This window comes from Bombina bombina, chromosome 4 (genome assembly GCF_027579735.1).
Source record: "Bombina bombina isolate aBomBom1 chromosome 4, aBomBom1.pri, whole genome shotgun sequence".
Lineage (NCBI taxonomy): Eukaryota > Metazoa > Chordata > Amphibia > Anura > Bombinatoridae > Bombina > Bombina bombina.
The window spans coordinates 1,128,916,946-1,128,939,806 of NC_069502.1; the positions used below are offsets into that span (position 1 = coordinate 1,128,916,946).

The 22,861-nt window shown below is 37.0% G+C and overlaps 1 protein-coding gene across 1 annotated transcript in view; it reads right to left on the reverse strand.

Annotated features, from left to right (window-relative positions):
• The window catches only part of USH2A (usherin), a 2,188,359-nt gene that overhangs the window by 1,473,394 nt on the left and 692,104 nt on the right, over window positions 1-22,861 (reverse strand). The window contains exons 23-26 of the mRNA XM_053712759.1: window positions 21,376-21,477; window positions 19,739-19,927; window positions 17,251-17,381; window positions 12,977-13,256 (exon numbers count right to left, since the gene is read on the reverse strand). Coding sequence (XP_053568734.1) covers window positions 12,977-13,256; window positions 17,251-17,381; window positions 19,739-19,927; window positions 21,376-21,477 — 702 coding nt within the window. The remainder of the gene's footprint in view (window positions 1-12,976; window positions 13,257-17,250; window positions 17,382-19,738; window positions 19,928-21,375; window positions 21,478-22,861) is intronic.

Here is a 22,861-nt window from a genome sequence, read left to right on the forward strand (position 1 = left end):
CCTGAAGATCTCCCTACCTTGTCTTCACCTCACCGGGTTCAGCGATCGGTCCAGAAGAGGGTCCGAAGTCTTGATCCAAGCGGAGCAAGAAGAGGTCCTCCATCCGGTAGAAGTCTTCATCCAAGCGGGGCAGAAGAGGTCTTCCATCCGATTGAAGTCTTCATCCAAGCGTGATCTTCTATCGTCATCCATCCGGAGCGGAGCGGCAGGATCCTGAAGACCTCCTACGCGGAACATCCATCCCGGCCGACGACTGAACGACGAATGACGGTTCCTTTAAATGACGTCATCCAAGATGGCGTCCCTCGGATTCCGATTGGCTGATAGGATTCTATCAGCCAATCGGAATTAAGGTAGGAATATTCTGATTGGCTGATGGAATCAGCCAATCAGAATCAAGTTCAATCCGATTGGCTGATCCAATCAGCCAATCGGATTGAACTTGATTCTGATTGGCTGATTCCATCAGCCAATCAGAATATTCCTACCTTAATTCCGATTGGCTGATAGAATCCTATCAGCCAATCGGAATTCGAGGGACGCCATCTTGGATGACGTCCCTTAAAGGAACCGTCATTCTTCAGTTGGACGTCGCCGGATGAAGATGGGTCCGCGGTGGAGGTCTTCAGGATGGAGCCGGTCCTCATCAGATGAAGATAGAAGATGCCGCTTGGAAGAAGATGGTTGCCGGTCCGGATCTACTCTTCTTCCCGGATAGGATGAAGACTTTGGACCCTCTTCTGGACTTCTTCAGCCATCGGATGATGGATGTCTAGCCCCCTCTTGGGTTGGATGAAGATATCGGAGCCAGGACGGATCGGTGAACCTGGTATGGTGAAGACAAGGTAGGATGATCTTCAGGGGCTTAGTGTTAGGTTTATTTAAGGGGGGTTTGGGTTAGATTAGGGGTATGTGGGTGGTGGGTTGTAATGTTGGGGGGGGGTATTGTATGTTTTTTTTTACAGGCAAAAGAGCTGAACTTCTTGGGGCATGCCCCGCAAAGGGCCCTGTTCAGGGCTGGTAAGGTAAAAGAGCTTTGAACTTTAGTAATTTAGAATAGGGTAGGGCATTTTTTTATTTTGGGGGGCTTTGTTATTTTATTAGGGGGCTTAGAGTAGGTGTAATTAGTTTAAAATTGTTGTAATATTTTTCTTATGTTTGTAAATATTTTTTTGTTTTTTGTAACTTAGTTCTTTTTTATTTTTTGTACTTTAGTTAGTTTATTTCATTGTAGTTATTTGTAGGTATTGTATTTAATGTATTTATTGATAGTGTAGTGTTAGGTTTAATTGTAGGTAATTGTAGGTATTTTATTTAATTAATTTATTGATAGTGTAGTGTTAGGTTTAATTGTAACTTAGGTTAGGATTTATTTTACAGGTAAATTTGTAATTATTTTAACTATTTTAGCTATTAAATAGTTCTTAACTATTTAATAGCTATTGTACCTGGTTAAAATAAATACAAAGTTACCTGTAAAATAAATATTAATCCTAAAATAGCTATAATATAATTATAATTTATGTTGTAGCTATATTAGGATTTATTTTACAGGTAAGTATTTAGCTTTAAATAGGAATAATTTATTTAATAAGAGTTAATTAATTTCGTTAGATGTAAATTATATTTAACTTAGGGGGGTCTTAGCTTTAGGGGTTAATACATTTATTAGAATAGCGGCGAGATTCGGTCGGCAGATTAGGGGTTAATAATTGAAGTTAGGTGTCGGCGATGTTAGGGAGGGCAGGTTAGGGGTTAATAAATATAGGGGTCGGCGGTGTTAGGGGCAGCAGATTAGGGGTACATAGCTATAATGTAGCTGGCGGCTCTTTGCGGTCGGCAGATTAGGGGTTAATTATTGTAGGTAGGTGGCGGTGATGTTGTGGGGGGCAGGTTAGGGGTTAATAAATATAATATAGGGGTCGGCGATGTTAGGGAAGCAGATTAGGGGTACATAGGGATAATGTAGCTGGCGGAGGCGTGCGGACGGCAGATTAGGGGTTAATAAGTGTAGGTAGCTGGCGGCGACGTTGTGGGGGGCAGATTAGGGGTTAATAAATATAATATAGGGGTCGGCGGTGTTAGGGGCAGCAGATTAGGGGTACATAAGGATCACGTAGGTGGCGGTCGGCAGATTAGGGGTTAAAAATTTTTTATCGACTTGCGGCGATGTGGGGGGACCTCGGTTTAGGGGTACATAGGTAGTTTATGAGTGTTAGTGTATTTTAGAGTACAGTAGTTAAGAGCTTTATGAACCGGCGTTAGCCCAGAAAGCTCTTAACTACTGACTTTTTTCTGCGGCTGGAGTTTTGTCGTTAGATTTCTAACGTTCACTTCAGACACGACTCTAAATACCGGAGTTAGAAAAATCCCATTGAAAATATAGGATACGCAATTGATGTAAGGGGATCTGCGGTATGGAAAAGTCGCGGCTGAAAAGTGAGCGTTAGACCCTATTTTGAGTGACTCCAAATACCGGAGGTAGCCTAAAACCAGCGTTAGGAGCCTCTAACGCTGGTTTTCACGGCTACCGCCAAACTTCAAATCTAGGCCAAAGTGTTTTAGTTTATTTCTACTGTAAATATTTGACATTCCAATGTTATGCACATAACAGAAAATGTTCTATGTATTTATAAATAGATATTCCTATATATATCTTGATAAATCTATACTTATAATCATGTATATATATATATATATATACTGTATGTATATATATATATATATATATATATATATGTGTGTGTGTGTGTGTGTGTGTGTGTGTGTGTGTGTGTTTGTCTGTAAAGATATATATTTCACCAAAAAATGATATATATATATATATATATATATATATAAACAGGCAAAGTGCACTCCAGATCCTAAGTAGGCAACAGCTTCGGGTGCTAACAAAGATAGGATTATAGCAAAAAACAAGAAGCACTCCAGAAGTCTTTCCAATTTTATCATCTTTAATAGTGAACGTTTTCGGGCAATAAACCGCCCATCCTCAAACTTACAAGGTTACCAAACACTTACCACCCAGCTGTGTTATAGACCGCCACCAGAAACAAGTGCGCCACGCTCTCCGCGGTGGATGCGCCGCCCCTAACGAGTGACGTCATCGCCCGCGGCAACGTGTGGGAACTGAAAATGGCAAAGACAACAGACAAATTATGCAGGACTATACTAAGCCCTAAATACAAGAAACAAGCCTATACAATAAGTATATACAATGTAACATTACTGTGAAGAATGGGAACTTAAATATTTCACAAAAAGTAAATATACGGTTGTCATAGTTACCAGTAAACAATCGATGCTATGTATAGCAAGTCATTAATTACATAAGAAAAAACATGAATAGAACAAAAATACTGCATAAACAACTATGTGACTCCACAGAACAGGATAGAATCCAAAAAATTCGGAATAACATAGAAACTAAAATAAAGTAAAACTGTAAAGTGGAGTCACATACCAGGATGAACAGAAAGGAATTTGCTGAACAAGCTAAAAGAATTACAGTGATTGGAATGGACCATGGCTCTCACAAAATCATGGACAGTAATATGAATGATCATGGACTCCCCCTGGATTCATTTTTCGACAGTGGACAGGGATCATAGGAACACCTGCCAATCTAGCTGTGTATTCAGCCTGTAAGGCACAAGAGTGTTCAATTCGAATGTCCATTTAGCTTCTTTTTGGAGAAGCAGTCGATTCCTATCGCCTCCTCTTGGCAACGGTGGTACATGGTCTATAATTGTATATTTAAGGTCCATGACACTATGCTTGTGTTCCAAAAAGTGTCTGGCCACTGGTTGCTCGGATGTGCCTTTATTTAGTGCCGTCTTGATAGCAGATCGATGATTTGCCATACGTGTATGCAAATCATCGCAGGTCTTTCCTACGTAATAAAGCCCGCAAATACAGTGTAAAAGATACACTATATACGTGGTAGTACACGTCAGGCGGAATTTATGCTTATAAATTTTACGTTTTTGTGGATGGGTAAAACTTGATCCAGTGATTAGCCCCCCACATGTTGTGCAGCCAAGGCATCGAAAAACCCCTGGTTTTTTAATATCCAACCAGGTTGAGGATTTGTAACATTGTATCGGGTCAGTTTTAATTAGCAAGTCCCGTAAAGACCTAGATCTCTTATAACCCACTCTTGGGGGATCAGCTTTATGCAAGGGTAACGATCTATCCGTATTGATAATCTCCCAATGCTTGTTGAGTATGTCCTTTAAGGGGCCTTTATCACCTGTAAAGGTTGTGATAAATGTCATCCTTTTCTCCTCCTTTTTGGGTACATAAGTACTGGCCTGGCAGACCTGAGCCCGCTGTTCATTAAGTAGTTTATCCGGATAGCTCCTCACTTCAAATCGTTGCACCATCTCAGTGAGTTGTTCTTCTCTTTTATCAATTTCAGAGTTATTTCTCACCACTCTAAGCAATTGAGATTTAGGCTATGCTTTCTTCAATGTGGGAGGATGGCAACTTGTGTAATGTAGTAAGGAGTTTCTATCAGTCTCCTTTCTATACAGGGTTGATTGAATCCTACCATTGCTAGTGTATAACCTCACATCCAAGAAGTCAATTTGTATTTTGCTCGATGTCATTTTAAATTTCAGAGCCAAATTCGCCCCATTAAGCTCATGAAACCAATCTTCCAGGCTGGCTGACGTTCCAGACCAGATCAGAAACAGGTCATCTATATATCGCTTAAAAAAGCGAATATTTTTGACCTTAAATAATTCTGTCCCAAATTCCTCGAAATGGGCCATGAACAAATTGGCGTACGATGGGGCCATATTGGACCCCATCGCCGTCCCCTTCAACTGTAAATAGAAGGATTGTTCAAAGCGGAAATAATTGGTAGTCAAGCAAAATTCCAATAATTGTACAATTAACTCAGGAGGTGGTCCAATGTATGGGTATCTGCAAAGATGAAATAGAACAGCAAGTAACCCCTCATCATGAGGGATTACAGTATATAGACTAGTCACATCTAGTGTGACTAGCCATGTGTCTTCATCTGTATCTTCCAATTGTTTGAGCATCTCCAGTAATGCCATTGAATCCCTCAAGTATGACGGTGTATGGTATACCAGCGGTTGCAAGAATCTGTCCACTAAAGTGGCAATGGGCTGTTGTATGGACCCTATTGTGGATACAATGGGCCTTCCGGGAGGTGGTGAAATCCCCTTGTGTATTTTGGGGAGGGTATACAGAACCGGGGTTCTGGGATATGGTACCACCAAATACAGAAAGGTATCCTTGTTGATAAAACCTTGTTCATATATCAATTTGGTATACGTATCCAGCTGTTTCTTAAATGCCTGTGTGGGGTCATGTGGAAGCGGTCTATATGTATCTGTATCCGCGAGCTGAGATATAATCTCCATCCTGTAATCTCTGTAATTGAGAATAACTACTGCCCCACCTTTGTCGGCTTCACGTATGATTAAATCCTTGTTATCCGCAAGATTTCTTAAGACTTTCCAATCTTCTTTAGAGAAGTTATTAAACGTCTCCTTATGTTGTAGGGCTAGAGAGTGATTCATATCCTCCTGTAACCGTCGCGTGAAGGTATTTATGCTAGCGTTGCCAAATTGAGGAGTGTATGTAGATTTTTTCTTCAGTTGGCTATGGTCTGTATCCATTTCTCCAAATTTTTCTTTTAAGGATAGTAATCTCTGAAATTTCTTTGTATCTATATAAAAGTCAAATGGGTCAGTTCTAGAAGTTGGAACAAAGGTAAGACCCTTATTTAAAAATCTCAATTTCAGAGTCATTCAGGGGGTAATCACTCAAATTGACTACTATGTCATTATGCATCATTATTTCTGTATTGGTGGTTTTCCTCTTGTACCCACCTCTCCTGATCCTCTCCCTCTTCCTCTTCCCCTGTAGTTTTTTGAATGTGTTGTTACTCCTTTAGGGTGTTGTATCTCTTGAGAGGGGTTTTGTGCTTGATCTGTGTCAGAACCTGAACCAGATCATTAACTTTCAATAGTGGTCAAATCCTGGGATTTGTAATAGCGTGGTCGTCTCCTCCTGGCAATATGTTGCCTCTGTCTCTCACTGGCAGACAATTGCCATAAATAGACACGTTTGTCTCTATAGTCGCTAATCACAGCTTCCAATTTTTTATTTTTAAATTGTATCAGATCAGTTTCATATTTGTCAATCTTGATCTGTAATTTGTTCAACCAATCCTCTGTATGATCCGCCTGTAGTCTGGACAAATTAGGTGATTCATAAGCTATAATCTCTGCTTTGATTAGTTGTAGCAATCTACCCACTTCTTGTTTTATCAACAAGGATACCTTTCTGTCTTTGGTGGTACCATATCCCAGAACCCCGGTTCTGTATACCCTCCCCAAAATACACAAGGGGATTTCACCACCTCCCGGAAGGCCCATTGTATCCTCAATAGGGTACATACAACAGCCCATTGCCACTTTAGTGGACAGATTCTTGCAACCGCTGGTATACCATACACCGTCATACTTGAGGGATTCAATGGCATTACTGGAGATGCTCAAACAATTGGAAGATACAGATGAAGACACATGGCTAGTCACACTAGATGTGACTAGTCTATATACTGTAATCCCTCATGATGAGGGGTTACTTTCTGTTCTATTTCATCTTTGCAGATACCCATACATTGGACCACCTCCTGAGATAATTGTACAATTATTGGAATTTTGCTTGACTACCAATTATTTCCGCTTTGAACAATCCTTCTATTTACAGTTGAAGGGGACGGCGATGGGGTCCAATATGGCCCCATCGTACGCCAATTTGTTCATGGCCCATTTCGAGGAATTTGGGACAGAATTATTTAAGGTCAAAAATATTCGCTTTTTTAAGCGATATATAGATGACCTGTTTCTGATCTGGTCTGGAACGTCAGCCAGCCTGGAAGATTGGTTTCATGAGCTTAATGGGGCGAATTTGGCTCTGAAATTTAAAATGACATCGAGCAAAATACAAATTGACTTCTTGGATGTGAGGTTATACACTAGCAATGGTAGGATTCAATCAACCCTGTATAGAAAGGAGACTGATAGAAACTCCTTACTACATTACACAAGTTGCCATCCTCCCACATTGAAGAAAGCATTGCCTAAATCTCAATTGCTTAGAGTGGTGAGAAATAACTCTGAAATTGATAAAAGAGAAGAACAACTCACTGAGATGGTGCAATGATTTGAAGTGAGGAGCTATCCGGATAAACTACTTAATGAACAGCGGGCTCAGGTCTGCCAGGCCAGTACTTATGTACCCAAAAAGGAGGAGAAAAGGATGACATTTATCACAACCTTTACAGGTGATAAAGGCCCCTTAAAGGACATACTCAACAAGCATTGGGAGATTATCAATACGGATAGATCGTTACCCTTGCATAAAGCTGATCCCCCAAGAGTGGGTTATAAGAGATCTAGGTCTTTACGGGACTTGCTAATTAAAACTGACCCGATACAATGTTACAAATCCTCAACATGGTTGGATATTAAAAAACCAGGGGTTTTTCGATGCCTTGGCTGCACAACATGTGGGGGGCTAATCATTGGACCAAGTTTTACCCATCCACAAAAACGTAAAATTTATAAGCATAAATTCCGCCTGACGTGTACTACCACGTATATAGTGTATCTTTTACACTGTATTTGCGGGCTTTATTACGTAGGAAAGACCTGCGATGATTTGCGTACACGTATGGCAAATCATCGATCTGCTATCAAGACGGCACTAAATAAAGGCACATCCGAGCAACCCGTGGCCAGACACTTTTTGGAACACAAGCATAGTGTCATGGACCTTAAATATACAATTATAGACCATGTACCACCGTTGCCAAGAGGAGGCGATAGGAATCGACTGCTTCTCCAAAAAGAAGCTAAATGGACATTCGAATTGAACACTCTTGTGCCTTACGGGCTGAATACACAGCTAGATTGGCAGGTGTTCCTATGATCCCTGTCCACTGTCGAAAAATGAATCCAGGGGGAGTCCATGATCATTCATATTACTGTCCATGATTTTGTGAGAGCCATGGTCCATTCCAATCACTGTAATTCTTTTAGCTTGTTCAGCAAATTCCTTTCTGTTCATCCTGGTATGTGACTCCACTTTACAGTTTTACTTTATTTTAGTTTCTATGTTATTCCGAATTTTTTGGATTCTATCCTGTTCTGTGGAGTCACATAGTTGTTTATGCAGTATTTTTGTTCTATTCATGTTTTTGCTTATGTAATTAATGACTTGCTATACATAGCGTTGATTGTTTACTGGTAACTATGACAACCGTATATTTACTTTTTGTGATATATTTAAGTTCCCATTCTTCACAGTAATGTTACATTGTATATACTTATTGTATAGGCTTGTTTCTTGTATTTAGGGCTTAGTATAGTCCTGCATAATTTGTCTGTTGTCTTTGCCCTTTTCAGTTCCCACACGTTGCCGCGGGCGATGACGTCACTCGTTAGGGGCGGCACATCCACCGCGGAGAGCGTGGCGCACTTGTTTCTGGTGGCGGTCTATAACACAGCTGGGTGGTAAGTGTTTGGTAACCTTGTAAGTTTGAGGACGGGCGGTTTATTGCCCGAAAACGTTCACTATTAAAGGTGATAAAATTGGAAAGACTTCTGGAGTGCTTCTTGTTTTTTGCTATATATATATATATATATATATATATATATATATATATATATATATATATATATATATATATATATATATATATATATATATATATATATAAGGACCAAATGAAGATGCACTCACAGGACTTTTAACACCAAAGTAAAGATCATTCGGTCCTTGTCTGCACCCAGGTGGATGCCTATCTGTGAGAACAAGTTGGTATTTGGATGCCTATATATATATATATATATATATATATATTTATAAATATGTATTTATGAATAAATAGAAAACATTCTGTTATGTGCATAACATTGGTATATGAAATATTCATATTTTCATGTCGGGTTAGCGCACATAAGAATACGCAATTGGGTTTGCGCGAGAGTGGGGTGTTAGCTTTTTTCGGCTTTTTGAGCTCTTCGGGTTTGCGCGCGAGTAAAAACAGTTTATTTTCAACTGATAATATGAGCACAAATAGCTTACTTCTAGCGCAAATAATGCTCGAGCAGGAGCGTTAATTAGCGCTACACTTGTAATATGGCCCTAATGAATAGATAGAATGATGTATTTAAAGAAAATTATTAGCCTGAGAATTGTATGATGGTGCATATTTGTTTTTGTAAAAAATGGGGTTGATTTCAATCTTGTTTTCTGCATAAAAGGGCACATTCATTTTGATACACTCACTATTGTGGGTTTCCAGGTATTTTTCAGAGCAAAAAACGCATTTTCAAGATAATTTTACAATTTTATCATAATTGACACCTAAAGGCACTTTTTGGCATATTTATAAGTACCCCAAGACAATTTGTAATACTTCTATTATGCTGAGCATGTGGCCACAGACAACATTTTAGAGGTGTATTTGTATATATTCATTAAAGCTTTATTATAATATATAGTAAGTCTGCAATGGCCATGACACAAATTTACACATGTATATGCATTTAATATATGATATCCTGTACAGCTGAATCTGCAGGAAAATGGAAATGTTTGTATTTAATTCACATTGTAGTGATTGTCAGTTTCAATACAGTTGTCTTCATAAATTGAATCACTGAAAATATATATACAATAGATATAACATGGAAATAAACTTCCCTTTAAAGGATGCTGCCAGTGTTCTGTCAGAATTTGCTGCTTTGTCGGAATCTGCTACTTCTGACTGCACATGCTCTGTATTACATAATCACACTCTACATATGTTATATAGGAATGTGTGCAATGTGATTATGTAAATCAGAAGGATGCTCACTCAGAGGTAGCAAATTCTGACAAGGGAGTTGTCCTGTCAGATTTTGCTGCAGCTATGAGATGCACGCATCCACTGTTGAAATTGACTGTGAATACTGTGAAAAGTGTATATAAGCATTAAGCACATCGTCACATTTTTCATCACTTTAACAAGTGATTGAACTTTGTCCTGTATATACTGTATATATACTGTGTATATATATATATATATATATATATATACACATATATATATATAATCTATATATATATATATATATATATATATATATATATACACACACACACACACACGCACATATATCCTATTTAACATATGTGGAGTGCAATTACGTAATACAGAGCATGCACAGTCAGAGGTATCAGATTCCGACAAAGGAGCAAAGTCTAATTGAACACCGGTCTCAGTCATTCAAAGATGACTTTTCTGTAATCCAACATTTTTAAGATCCTGGTTGCTAGGTGAAACCCTTAGGGGTAGATTTATCATAGTGCAAGCAGACATTATACGATGTAGCGTATCATGTCCGCTGCACATCGATAAATGCCGACAGCATACAGTGTCGGCATTTATCATTGCACCAGCAGTTCTTGTAAACTGCTGGTGCAATGACACCCCCTGCAGATTAGTGGCCAATCAGTCACTAGCAGGGGGTGTCAATCAAGACGATCGTATTCGATCGGGTTGATTTCTGTCTGCGGCCTCAGACCAGGCGGACAAGTTATGGAGTAGAGGTCTTTAGACTGCTGCGGCATAACTTCTGTTTCCGGCGAGCCTGAAGGCCTGAAACAGGGGCTTACTCCACCACTACAAACCGGAATCTATATAATCACGTCTATGTCTCACAGAGATTTCAAATAGAACCGTATCTTCTTGACCAGGATTTAAAATGGAACTATGTCAGGGTTTCACTATTTGCCATTCCATTTTGTTTGTTGTTGACCGAGATCACAGTTTGTTTTAATTTATAAGGAGCAAAAATTGTGTCACAATCTACTTAATGTAAAACCTGTTCACAACAGTGAGGTCTTCCAGATTTTACATTTCTTGCGACTACAATATTATAGTGGAGGAAACCTCATCACTTACCAGTTTCGCAATTTACAGTGTAAGAAATGTAAAATCCTGTTTTGGGAGATGAGATAAGTTGTGGCCACTTCCTTCTAATAGATACTAATTCTAATAAATGTTACTTTTCCAATCAATAATTGCAATTAATAATTAAAGGAACAGTCTACTCCAGAATTGTTATTGTTTTAAAAGATAGATAATCCTGTTATTACCCATTCCCCAGTTTTGCATAACCAACACAGTTATATTAATATACTTTTTACCTCTGTGATTACCTTGTATCTAGGCCTTTACAGACTGCCCCTTATTTCAGTTCTTTTGACAGACTTGCATTTTAGCCCTCTCATAAGTAACTCCACGCATGTGATCACAATGGAATCTATATGGCACACATGAACTAATGCCCTCTAGCTGTGAAAATTGCCAAATGCATTCAGATAAGAGACGGCATTCAAGGGTTTAGAAATTAGCATATGAGCCTACCTAGGTTTAGCTTTAAACTAAGAATACCAAAGAACTAAGCAAATTTGAAGATAAAAGTAGATTGGAAAGTTGTTTAAAATGAAATGCCATATCTGAATCATGAAAGTTTAATTTTAACTAGACTGCACTATTAATAAAAATACTTGGAGCTCTAATTTATTGCATGCCCACAAACAGGCAAATTCGCCTGTTTACGGGCTCAGGATAAATAACCAGCCATTACAAGTGGTTAGTTATTGCTACCACAAGCTTGCGGTAGCAATTAGTGCTCATAAAATTAACCAGAGATCAGATCTCTGGTTAATTTTATAAATGTGTCCCAACTGGCCCCAAAATACGGTGGTGCATAGTTTTAAAAAAAAATAAAAATGGTAGCATTTTTTTTTTTTTTAAATACAACAACTGAAAGAAGCAGTTATGAGGGCTAAAAAATTGTCTGGTATGCCTTTACATTGTGGTCTATAGGAACAATGTGTTCACTGTAAATATTTATGTATATTCTTAAATACATATATATTTATAATCTGCTGCCTATCACTGCACGAGTTATCCCATTCGCTGCATTAGTGCATGCTGTGTCTGATGGCATGAGAGCGAGGCTCCCTTTGGAGCATATGGAAACACTCCCTTGTGAGTGCAATGCTTCCGTAAATGTGAACGCAACCTCGAGTTCGCATTGCACCTCACTTGTAATACCAGGGAGCATTTGCGTGAGCTGGTGTTACTAAGTTGAACGCAAATATTTTTGATATTTTGCGCACAACTTGTAATCTAGCACCGTGTGTCAATATTATCATTAAGCAAACATGCCCAGTGTACTCATCATGCCCATATACAATGGGCATTCATATTGGTTACCAGTTAATAAGATGTATTTGAATTGCAAAAGATTCATCTCACACATTAAAATGATACACACTGCACAATGGGGTTCATTCTAAACAAATTTAATATAAATGTAAGAGGTTTTGTGTTAATTTTATAAATTATTTTCGGTTTGATTTCTAATTTTAATCCTAATAACAAGTACTTAACAACTAAAAGCACATTTTCAGGAACTGAAAACTCATTTGCCACTGTGGACTGTTTTCTGGAATAAACATATTAAAACAGCACAATATAGGGTAAGTTTATCATATGCCGGGCGGACATGATTCGCTGTAGCGAATCATGTCCGCCCGACATCGCTAAATGCCGACAGTATACTCTGTCGGCATTTAACATTGCACAAGCATTTCTGGTGAAATGCTTGTGCAATGCCACCCCCTGCACATTTGCGGTCAATCGCGTAAAAAGCAGCATCCGCCCCTATGTCTCCACTCTACTTTATTAGGACATAAAAATAAAGGTCAACTTGGGCATATATTGCGCTGTTGGAATATGTTCATTTTAATAGTGCCCAGTGCTTCCTTTTGATATGCAGTGTACAGGGACTCTGGCCCTATTCTAGGAATATTTATAGAAAACAACGCTGCAAGCCGGTGTCAGAAAAAGAAAATATGCATTTCTTACCATGTTGCAAATCAAGATCTGGAAAGAGCTCTTGAATATCATCTGGGACACCCCCGATATATACATTAGAATTTAGATGTATTTTTGACTGCAGGATACTCAGTCCTTCAAACCGTTCTATCAAATTATTGAGTTGTATTAAATATATGGATCCTTCCTTTTTTAAAGTTACTTTGTTCCATTTTCCATTACAGTAAGAAAGTCCTGCCCAAAGGTTTAATTGAATAGGAACAGAATTGCTTTTAAGTTTAGAACTTAAAATTCCATTGTCCAGTTGTGCCTGCGAAATAAAAAGCACAGATAATTAAAAAAAAAATCTTATACAGCATGAGTTCATTCAATTGGCAAATGTCAAATGCAAAAGCTGTCCTGCAGTCATTAGTCGGACCTTTAATAAAGTTTATAATGGAGAAAAGTGTAGGTCAAGTACATTGATGTATAGATTATCACTGTATAATACATCACTAGTTTGTACCATTGTATTGACCCATTGTACTTGGAAATTTACACAATCATAGTGTTAATTTGTGTGGGGAAAGTCTCCTCATTTTATATGTATATGCAGTGATGAGGATAAAGTTGATGTGTATACAACATGTTTATTTGTCTCCACAAGTACAATGGACGCTGAGTTTGTCTTTAGTGTAATGTTGGGGACAACATTAACGGCTAGATTTAGAGTTTTGTCGGTAAAGACCCGCGTAGCTAACGCAGCTTTTTTTCCCAACGCACCCTTAAAGGGACAGTCTAGGCTAAAATAAACTTTCATGATTCAGACAGAGCATGTAATTTTAAACAATTTTCCAATTTACTTTTATCACCAATTTTGCTTTGTTCTCTTGGTATTCTTAGTTGAAAGCTTAACCTAGGAGGTTCATATGCTAATTTCTTAGACCTTGAAGGCCACCTCTTTTTAGAATGCATTTTAACAGTTTTTCACCACTAGAGGGTGTTAGTTCACGTATTTCTAATAGATAACACTGTGCTCGTGCACGTGAAGTTATATGGGAGCAGGCACTGATTGGCTAAACTGCAAGTCTGTCAAAAGAACTGAAATAAAGGGGCTTAGATACAAGATAATCACAGAGGTTAAAAGTATATTATTATAACTGTGTTGGTTATGCAAAACTGGGGAATGGGTAATAAAGGGATGATCTATCTTTTAAAACAATAAAAATTCTGGTGTAGACTGTCCCTGTAAGACAACGCTGGTATTTAGAGTTGTCTGAAGGGCTGCGTTAGGCTCCAAAAAGGGTGTGTTGAGCCGAATGTATCGCCACTTCAACCTTCAATACCAGCGTTGCTTACGGTAGCGGTAAGCTGGCAAAACGTGCTTGTGCACGATTCCCCCATAGGAAACAATGGGGCAGTTTGAGATGAAAAAAACCTAACACCTTCAAAAAAGCAGCGTTAAGCTCCCAACGCAGCCCCATTGTTTCCTATGGGGAAACACTTTTTAAGTCTGCACCTAACACCCTAACATGAACCCTGAGTCTAAACACCCCTAACCTTACACTCATTAACCCCTAATCTGCCGCCCCCGCTATCGCTGACACCTGCATTATACTATTAACCCCTAATCTTCCGCTCTGGACAATGCTGCAACCTACATTATACCTATGTACCCCTAATCTGCTGCCCCTAACATCGCCGACCCCTATATTATATTTATTAACCCCTAATCTGCCCCCCCAACGTCGCCGCTACCTTACAGACACTTATTAACCCCTAATCTGCAGACCGGAGCTCGCCGCTACTCTAATAAATGTATTAACCCCTAAAGCTAAGTCTAACCCTAACACCCCCCTAAATTAAATATAATTTTAATCTAAGAAAATAAATTAAATCTTATTAACTAAAGTATTCCTATTTAAAACTAAATACCTGTAAAATAAACCCTAATATAGCTACAATATAACGAATAATTATATTGTAGCTATTTTAGGATTTATATTTATTTTACAGGCAACTTTGTATTTATTTTAACTAGGTACAATAGCTATTAAATAGTTAACTATTTAATAGCTACCTAGTTAAAATAAATACAAAATTACCTGTAAAATAAATTCTAACCTAAGTTACAATTAAACCTAACACTACACTATCAATAAATTAATTAAATAAATTACCTACAATTACATACAATTAAATAAACTAAACTAAATGACAAAAAAACCCCACACTAAATTACAAAAAATAAAAAAAGATTACAAGAATATTAGGCTAATTACACCTACTCTAAGCCCCCTAATAAAATAAAAAAGCCCCCCAAAATAATAAAGGTCCCTACCCTATTCTAAATTAAAAAGTAACCAGCTCTTTTACCAGCCCTTAAAAGGGCTTTTTGCGGGGCATGCCCCTAAGTAATCAGCTCTTTTGCCTGTAAAAAAAAATACAACCCCCCCAACATTAAAACCCACCACCCACATACCCCTACTCTAACCCAAACCCCCCTTAAATAAACCTAACACTACCCCCATGAAGATCTCCCTACCTTGAGTCGTGTTCACCCAGCCGGGCACTGATGGACCAAAAGAGGACATCCGGAGTGGCAGAAGTCTTCATCCTATCTGGGCAGAAGAGGACATCTGGACCGGCAGACATCTTCATCCAAGCGGCATCTTCTATCTTCATCCATCTGGAGTGGATGGATTATTAACACATTATTTGAAGTTTTACTTTGTGAATTTAATGTATTTTGCAAAATATACACTTATTTTAAATCTGATGACTGCAACACGTTCCAAAAAAGTTGGGACAGGGGATATATAGGACTAATAGCTATGTGACAAGTTGAAATAAGAAGGTGATGTGAAACAGGTGAGGCAATTATGTAATCATAGTATATAAGGAGCCTTCCAAAAAGGCCTAGTCCTTCAAAAGCAAGGATGGTTTGAGGTTCACCAATCTGCCAACAGATCCAATAATCCAACACTTTGAGAACAATATTCCCCAAAGACAAATCGGTAGGATTTTGGGCATTTCACCTTCTACAGTGTACAACATAATTAAAAGTTTCAAGGAATCTGGTCAAATCTTGGTGCGTAAAGGGCAAGGCCAAAAAACACTTCTGAATGCACGTGATCTCCGATCCCTCAGACGTCACTGTCTCAAAAACCATCATGAGTCTGTAATGAATATCCTTAAATGGGCTTGGGAATACTTTGGTAAACCTTTGTCAGTCCACACCATTCACCTCTGCATCCTCAGATGTAAGTTAAGGCTTTACTATGCAAAGCAGAAGCCATACATCAACACTGTCCAGAAGTGCCGCCGAATTCTCTGGGCTCAGTCTCATCTGATGGCAGCATGGTGGAATCGTGTTTTGTGGTCTGATAAGTCAACATTTCAAATAGTTTTTGGAAAAAAACAGCCGTTGTGTTTTCTCTGGGCCAAAGAGGAAAAGGACCATCCAAGCTGCTATCAGCGTCAGGTGCAAAAGTCAGCATCTGTCATGGTATGGGGGTGTGTCAATGCCCATGGCATTGGTAACTTGCATATCTGTGAAGGCACCATTAATGCAGAAAGATATGGACGCATTTTGGAGCAACGTATGCTGCAATCCAGATGTAGTCTTTACCAGGGATGTCTCTGCTTTTTCCAGCAAGACAACACCAAACCACATTCTACCCAGATTAAAAGCACATGGTTGCGTAAGCATAGAGTGCAGAGGCTAGCATGGGCTGCCTCCAGTCCTGACATGTCTCCAACTTAGAATGTGTGGCGCATTATGAAGAGCAAAACAAGGCAATGAAGGCCCCTTACAGTTGCGCAGCTGAAGGCATGAATAACGGAAGAATGGGGGAAAATTCCGCTTGCTAAACTTAACCAACTGGTGCCCAAACACTTTACAATTGTTGTTTAAAAAAAAGGTGATATTACACAGTGGTAAACAGTCGACTGTTCCAACTTTTTGGAGTGTGTTGCAGTCATTAGTTTTGAAATGAGTATATATTTTCAAACATACATTAAATTCACAAAGTAAAACATCAAATTATGTGTTAATAAATGTGTTTTCTATATAGTACAGGGTGAATGGAATTTTCAAATGACTCTTTTTGTTGTTTTTTTGTATTTTCCATAATGTCCCAACTTTGTCTGATGGTTATAATTTCTAGGATATGAAGCCATAGCTATTGGCGTACACACATTACAAACACAATGTTGAAACAGGAAAATACAGTTTTTTACTATTTAAACAATATAAATATAATGTGAACTAATATATAAAACAGTTCATAATACAGTTGCTGAAGTATTTTTATCATACATACAAGAAGGTAATCAGGTCCATTAGTATCGTAGACAAATAGGAGAATTCCTTTCAGTTGATCAGTTTTAAACATAAATGATAATTCAAAGTCTGAGCCTTCAGGAAATACCGATGGGAAAAGCTCAAGGAAACCTGCAACAAAATTCATAATAATGTATGCTGATTTATTTCAATAACGTTATGGTAATCTGTTTCCGTTTTTAAATAAAAAACTGTTTTCCCCCCCAATAATTGTAATATAGAGTATATGGACTTATTTAAATACAAATCTACCTACTGGGCTTGGTTACATTTAGGTTCATAAGAACATCAGACCTTTTACCACAGTAGTCCAAAAATGATCTTCTAAAATGTACAAGCTTCGTTTGTATAGAAAAACAAACAAAATGATTAATTAATTAGTAATATCTATAGCCTTTATGATTTTCCAAACCGTCTTTAGGGTTCGCCTACTGTCCTTTAAGATTGCTCGACTTCCATCTTATAAAACTACTGTTCATTGTAGTTTAAACCTCATTATAATATGGATATCCAGTTCCTGATTAATATTATAACATAGTTAAGACATAAAATTTTATCTTGAGTTCTATTAACTATTACATAATTAAATTAAGGACACTTGATAAAAAATATTATTACTCATTAAGCTCATTTGGGTATAATGACCCTTTACATAGCACCTAAGAAGACAACAGTATGGATGCCCTTTTTAGGCCTTTTTTATTTTTAAAGGAGAGTAGCCTATTTTTGGTACCAAATAATGTTCAATCTTTTTAAGCAACACTGGAAAATACCTTTTTAACACGTGTGAAGAACAAAATGACTGTCTCCAATCAAAAGTTAAAATGTACGCCATATTTTGAGTAAAGAAGAACTATATTGCTATAGAGGATCTGTAAGTCCTTGTGAGTCATTTTAGGTACAATTTGTGTTGTTGCTAATTTCCAAAAAGCGCAATCAACCAACACATTTATACATATTGTTTGTCCCCGGAATTAGAAAGCATTTATACATACTATTATTAGGGTTTCAATTAAATAATATATCCAGAAGCCATATAAGTACACTTATGTAAAATACATAGAGCAAACCTAGATTTAATATGCTTATATCTGGCTTTATAATAGTCAGTCATGTGTGCGATAATTTCAATCCCAGTTTTGCATGCCAAAGCTTAAAGGGACAATGAACCCAAATTTTTTATTTTATGGTTCAGACAAAGCATGACATTTTAAGCAACTTTCTCATTTACTCCTATTATTAATTTTTCTTCGTTCTCTTGCTATCTTTATTTAAAAAGAAGGAATGTGATGCATAGGAGCCGGCCCATTTTTAATTGAGAACCTGGGTCAGGCTTGCTTATTGGTGGGTAGATGTAAGCCACCAATAAGCAAGCACTATCCATGGTGCTGAACCTAACATGGGCTGGCTGCTAAGATTTACATTCCTGCTTTAAAAAAAAGATAGCAAGAGAACAAAGAAAAATTGATAATAGGAGTAAATTAGAAAGTTGCTTAAAATTGCATGCTCTATCTGAATCATGAAAGAAAACATTTGGGTTCAGTGTCCTTTTTAGCTATTTTAGGTTATAACGATTTCTGTCAATAAACACACAAGAAAAGGGCGCCTCCTTGTGTAATACTGATACACCACAATAATTATGTACACTATTAGACTTGTACTCACAAGCATGGCAGCACCCAATTGTGCTTAGTATGGCAGACTGGGATTTATCAGTGTCCTAGCTCACTGATCCTCGGTACTGGTGCTCTCCTCCCAGTTACGTCTGGTATAAAGCAAGCTCAAGCTCTCAGTCAATTATAAAAACATGAGTTTTATTAAAATATATGATGAAATAAAAACACAGGGTGTGACATCAATCTCTATTTTAGGTTCTGTAGGAGCAACTGCTTGTATTCACTATTTGGCATGACTCACCTGATTTCAGGTTTCAAAGGATTCCTCACCACTGATGTATTATTCCTATATCCCTGTCTATAACCACCATGATTACCCCCTACTTCTAGTCTTATTTATATGATCCAAAAAGTCCCCCCCACCCACACATATAATAACTCTCACATATTCCCTTTACCTTAATAATACAAATCTTATAGGTGAATATGGCATGAAAGGTAACACCTTCTTCATTCACTAAGCTAGACATATGGGTTTAGTTCTTTATTTTCTTCTTTTTATTTGTACAGCATTACTGCATCTTGTGCATCATTTTAATAATTTGTTGTAAATGTTTGTCTTCAGATGTATTAATCATTAATTTATGTTGGTAAATTAGTACAAATGTAAGACAATGGTGTAACCAAAAAAAAATAAATCTGTAATTTACATCCATTTGGTTAGTAGATCCAAGCCCTGTGGATATCACTAAATATATAATTTGTGGGGGGGGGGGGGGGGAAGATCCAAGCCCTGTGAATATCACTAAATATATCATTCGGGGGGGGGGGGGGGAATAGCACAGGTCTTACCAAAGCTAAGAAAGTGTACACCTTCATGCAGATTCTCAGGACATCCTTCCCATTTGTCATATACATTAAGCTTTAATTCTGCTTGCTCCCAATCCAAAGCTTCCCAAATTTCCTGAAGATTTTCCCTTTGTTTTATAAAAATATCACCCAGGCAACCAACAAAACTCTTTTTTGTTATTTTTGCATCCCCTATAGAAAAACAAAAACGTAATTAGTAGATGTTTTAAGCATCACAAAACATCATTGAGATTAATTAGCAATATCCCCAGTTCACAGGTAAATGACTTTATAGAAAATTCATTAAACAATGTTATAGCTAGTTTTACAAAAAAAATTTTTTTTAATATGGCTCCCATCATGTGTTGTAAATAGAACTATATATAGATTTATTATTAAAGCAAACCTTAACAGTGTTGTATTATCTCTTAACTACTTTGAATATTTGAAAAATATTGGGTTAGAAGTAAGAAGAAGTAAGAAGAAAATTATGGTTTAGTGTGAAAAATTAGGGCCTTGCTTGCTATTAAGTGCTTGGGGACTTGCTTTGTATTTTTTTGTTGCAAGTTGTGCTGGGGTGCTTCTTAAATTCTGTTAAAATTTTATTTCAAGAAAAGAATTTGTATGTCTTGGGTAGTAGTGGAGATCTCAGAATTAAAGTAATTAGGTTTATCTTTTTAGAAAGGATAAAAATGGAATTGTGAAATGGTGCAAACTGTTGACATGTTTTGGTAGATGGACAATCAACAGTGGTAGTAATATCTAACCTATTTAAATGGATAGGAAAGTTAAAATTAAACTTGCATGATTCAGATGTCATTTTAAGACACTTTTAAATTCACTTCTATTTTCAAATTTGCTTCCTTCTCTTGGTATCCCTTTTTGAAAACAAATACGCAGTTTTCTTACACTAGTAGAAGCTAGCTGCTGATTGGTGTCTGCACACATTTGTCTCTTGTGATTGGATAACTAGATATGTTCATCTAGCTGTCAGTAGTGACTAGTGCAATGCTGTTTCTTCAGCAAAGGATAACAAAGGATAACAAGATAATGAAGCAAATTTGATAGAAGTAAATTGGAAAGTTTTTTTAAAATTGTATGTTCTATCCACACCATGAAGGAAAATGTTGAGGTTTCCTGTCCCATTAAGCCCTGAGATATTCTCTCATTTATGGGTTTTATTTTACAAGCCTGGAACATTTAGAACATATATTTGTAAAAGGTGACTGTAAACTTAAAGGGACACAGACAAAATTACAGTTTTATATTTCAGCTAGAACATGCAGTTTTAAGAGACTTTACAATTTACTTTACAAATTGTGCTTAGTGTTTTTATATACACACTTTCTAAGGCACCAGCTTCTACTAAGCATGTGCAAGACATCAGTGTGTAGGTATATGAGTCTGTGATTGGCTTATGACTGTCACATTATACAGGGGGCCAGCAAATGGAAGAAAAAAAAATCTGCTTAATTCAGAGAAAGTGCTATTGCATTGTCATTTTATTATGCATCTGTTTATTATGCAAATCCACTGTATTTAATGATCATTTAATGTCACCTGTGGGATCAAATTATTTTTTTGATAAGTTAAATTTTGCTTTTTGAGAAAAGTTATTCACAGGTTTAGTGCTTAGTTACCTGTGTCACTTCTTCTTAACACAAAGTCCTTTGGAAATCCTCCAATATAAACCCCAGTGTTTTCGCCAATAATAGTACTGCCACTTAGGGCTGATGAAGAACCTTAAATAAAAGTTACAACATCAAATACCATAAGTATGCACCCATTACAAAATAAACCTGTATAAAACTAGAACGTTAAAACTTATACAATACTAGGATTTTAACAGAATTAATACATACAAAACTAAAACTTTATTTACAGAAATAATGAAATTAAATCTCTCTCTTCTGGCTATATATATTTTATCTTTATTTGCACTCAGCATGATAACAATTACACTCTATTAACAGTTTCTCATAATAGTAATCCATACAATAATTTATATTTTGTTTGATTTTTCCTATTAAACATTGAGTACACTTTAGTAGATAGTGAAAAGTTTAGTAAGCAGCTATTTTAGCTGCACAACATAAAGAAAAATAGCAGAAAGATATTGACGAGAAATGTAAGAGAAATGCAAAAAAAGACAAAACAGGAAATAGAAACCAGAATTTAGGATAAAATGTTAGAAGTTGTATAATTAGTGTAGCGTATACACAGAGCATGTACAATGTGCCTGATCTTTTACTAGCTGGCAAAAGTAGTAGAATGTTTTAAGTTATTTTGTGTACCCTGCCATAGGGTCTTTGTTACATTTATTGCATTTATTTTATGATGATGATTATATAATAGTTTTACAAGATTCAGATTTAAAAAAATATTTTAACAAACTATAAATGATAGTGGACATTTATATTATATGTAGTTATCACAGTACTACATATGGTTTTTATAATAGGAGTATAAAATAGTAATTCAGTTACACTTTAACAATCTATGTCAGACGAATTCCTTTGATTGGAATTAGGCAACCGATTTTTGATTTACCCTTAAGACTAGCAAACAAAAAAAGTGAATCCTTTGGGGAAGAGGTTTTTTGTGTGTGTTTATGCCTGTGTGTGTACCAGGGTTATTCTCTTTTAAGGGCAATGCCCATACAAATGCTCCTTTAGGGGCAATGGGTAGTTTAGGTTTATTAGTGTTAGGTTTTTTTTTTTATTTTGGGGGTTTGGTGGGTGGGGGGTTTTACTGTTAGGGGGGACTTTGTTTATTTTTAATATAAAAGATTGATTTCTTTAGGGCAATGCCCTACAAAAAGCAATTTTAAGGGCTATTGGTAGTTTATTCTTAGATTGGGGGGGGGTATTTTGGGGGATTTTTTATTTTTATAGGGGTATTAGTTTAGGTTTAATTTTATTATTTTGGATAGCTTTGTTTATTTTTTTTCTGTATTTTTACTTTTTTATTTTTCGGAGCTTGGGGGTTGCATTTTTAACACATAGAGGGAAATTTATCAAGCCGTCAACCGCTAATAGGCTGGAATTCCACAGCGTAATTGTGGCGAGCCTGATTCGACCCATTTATCAAAGCCTACAGACCGGCAAAAGTTGAAATTTGGGACGT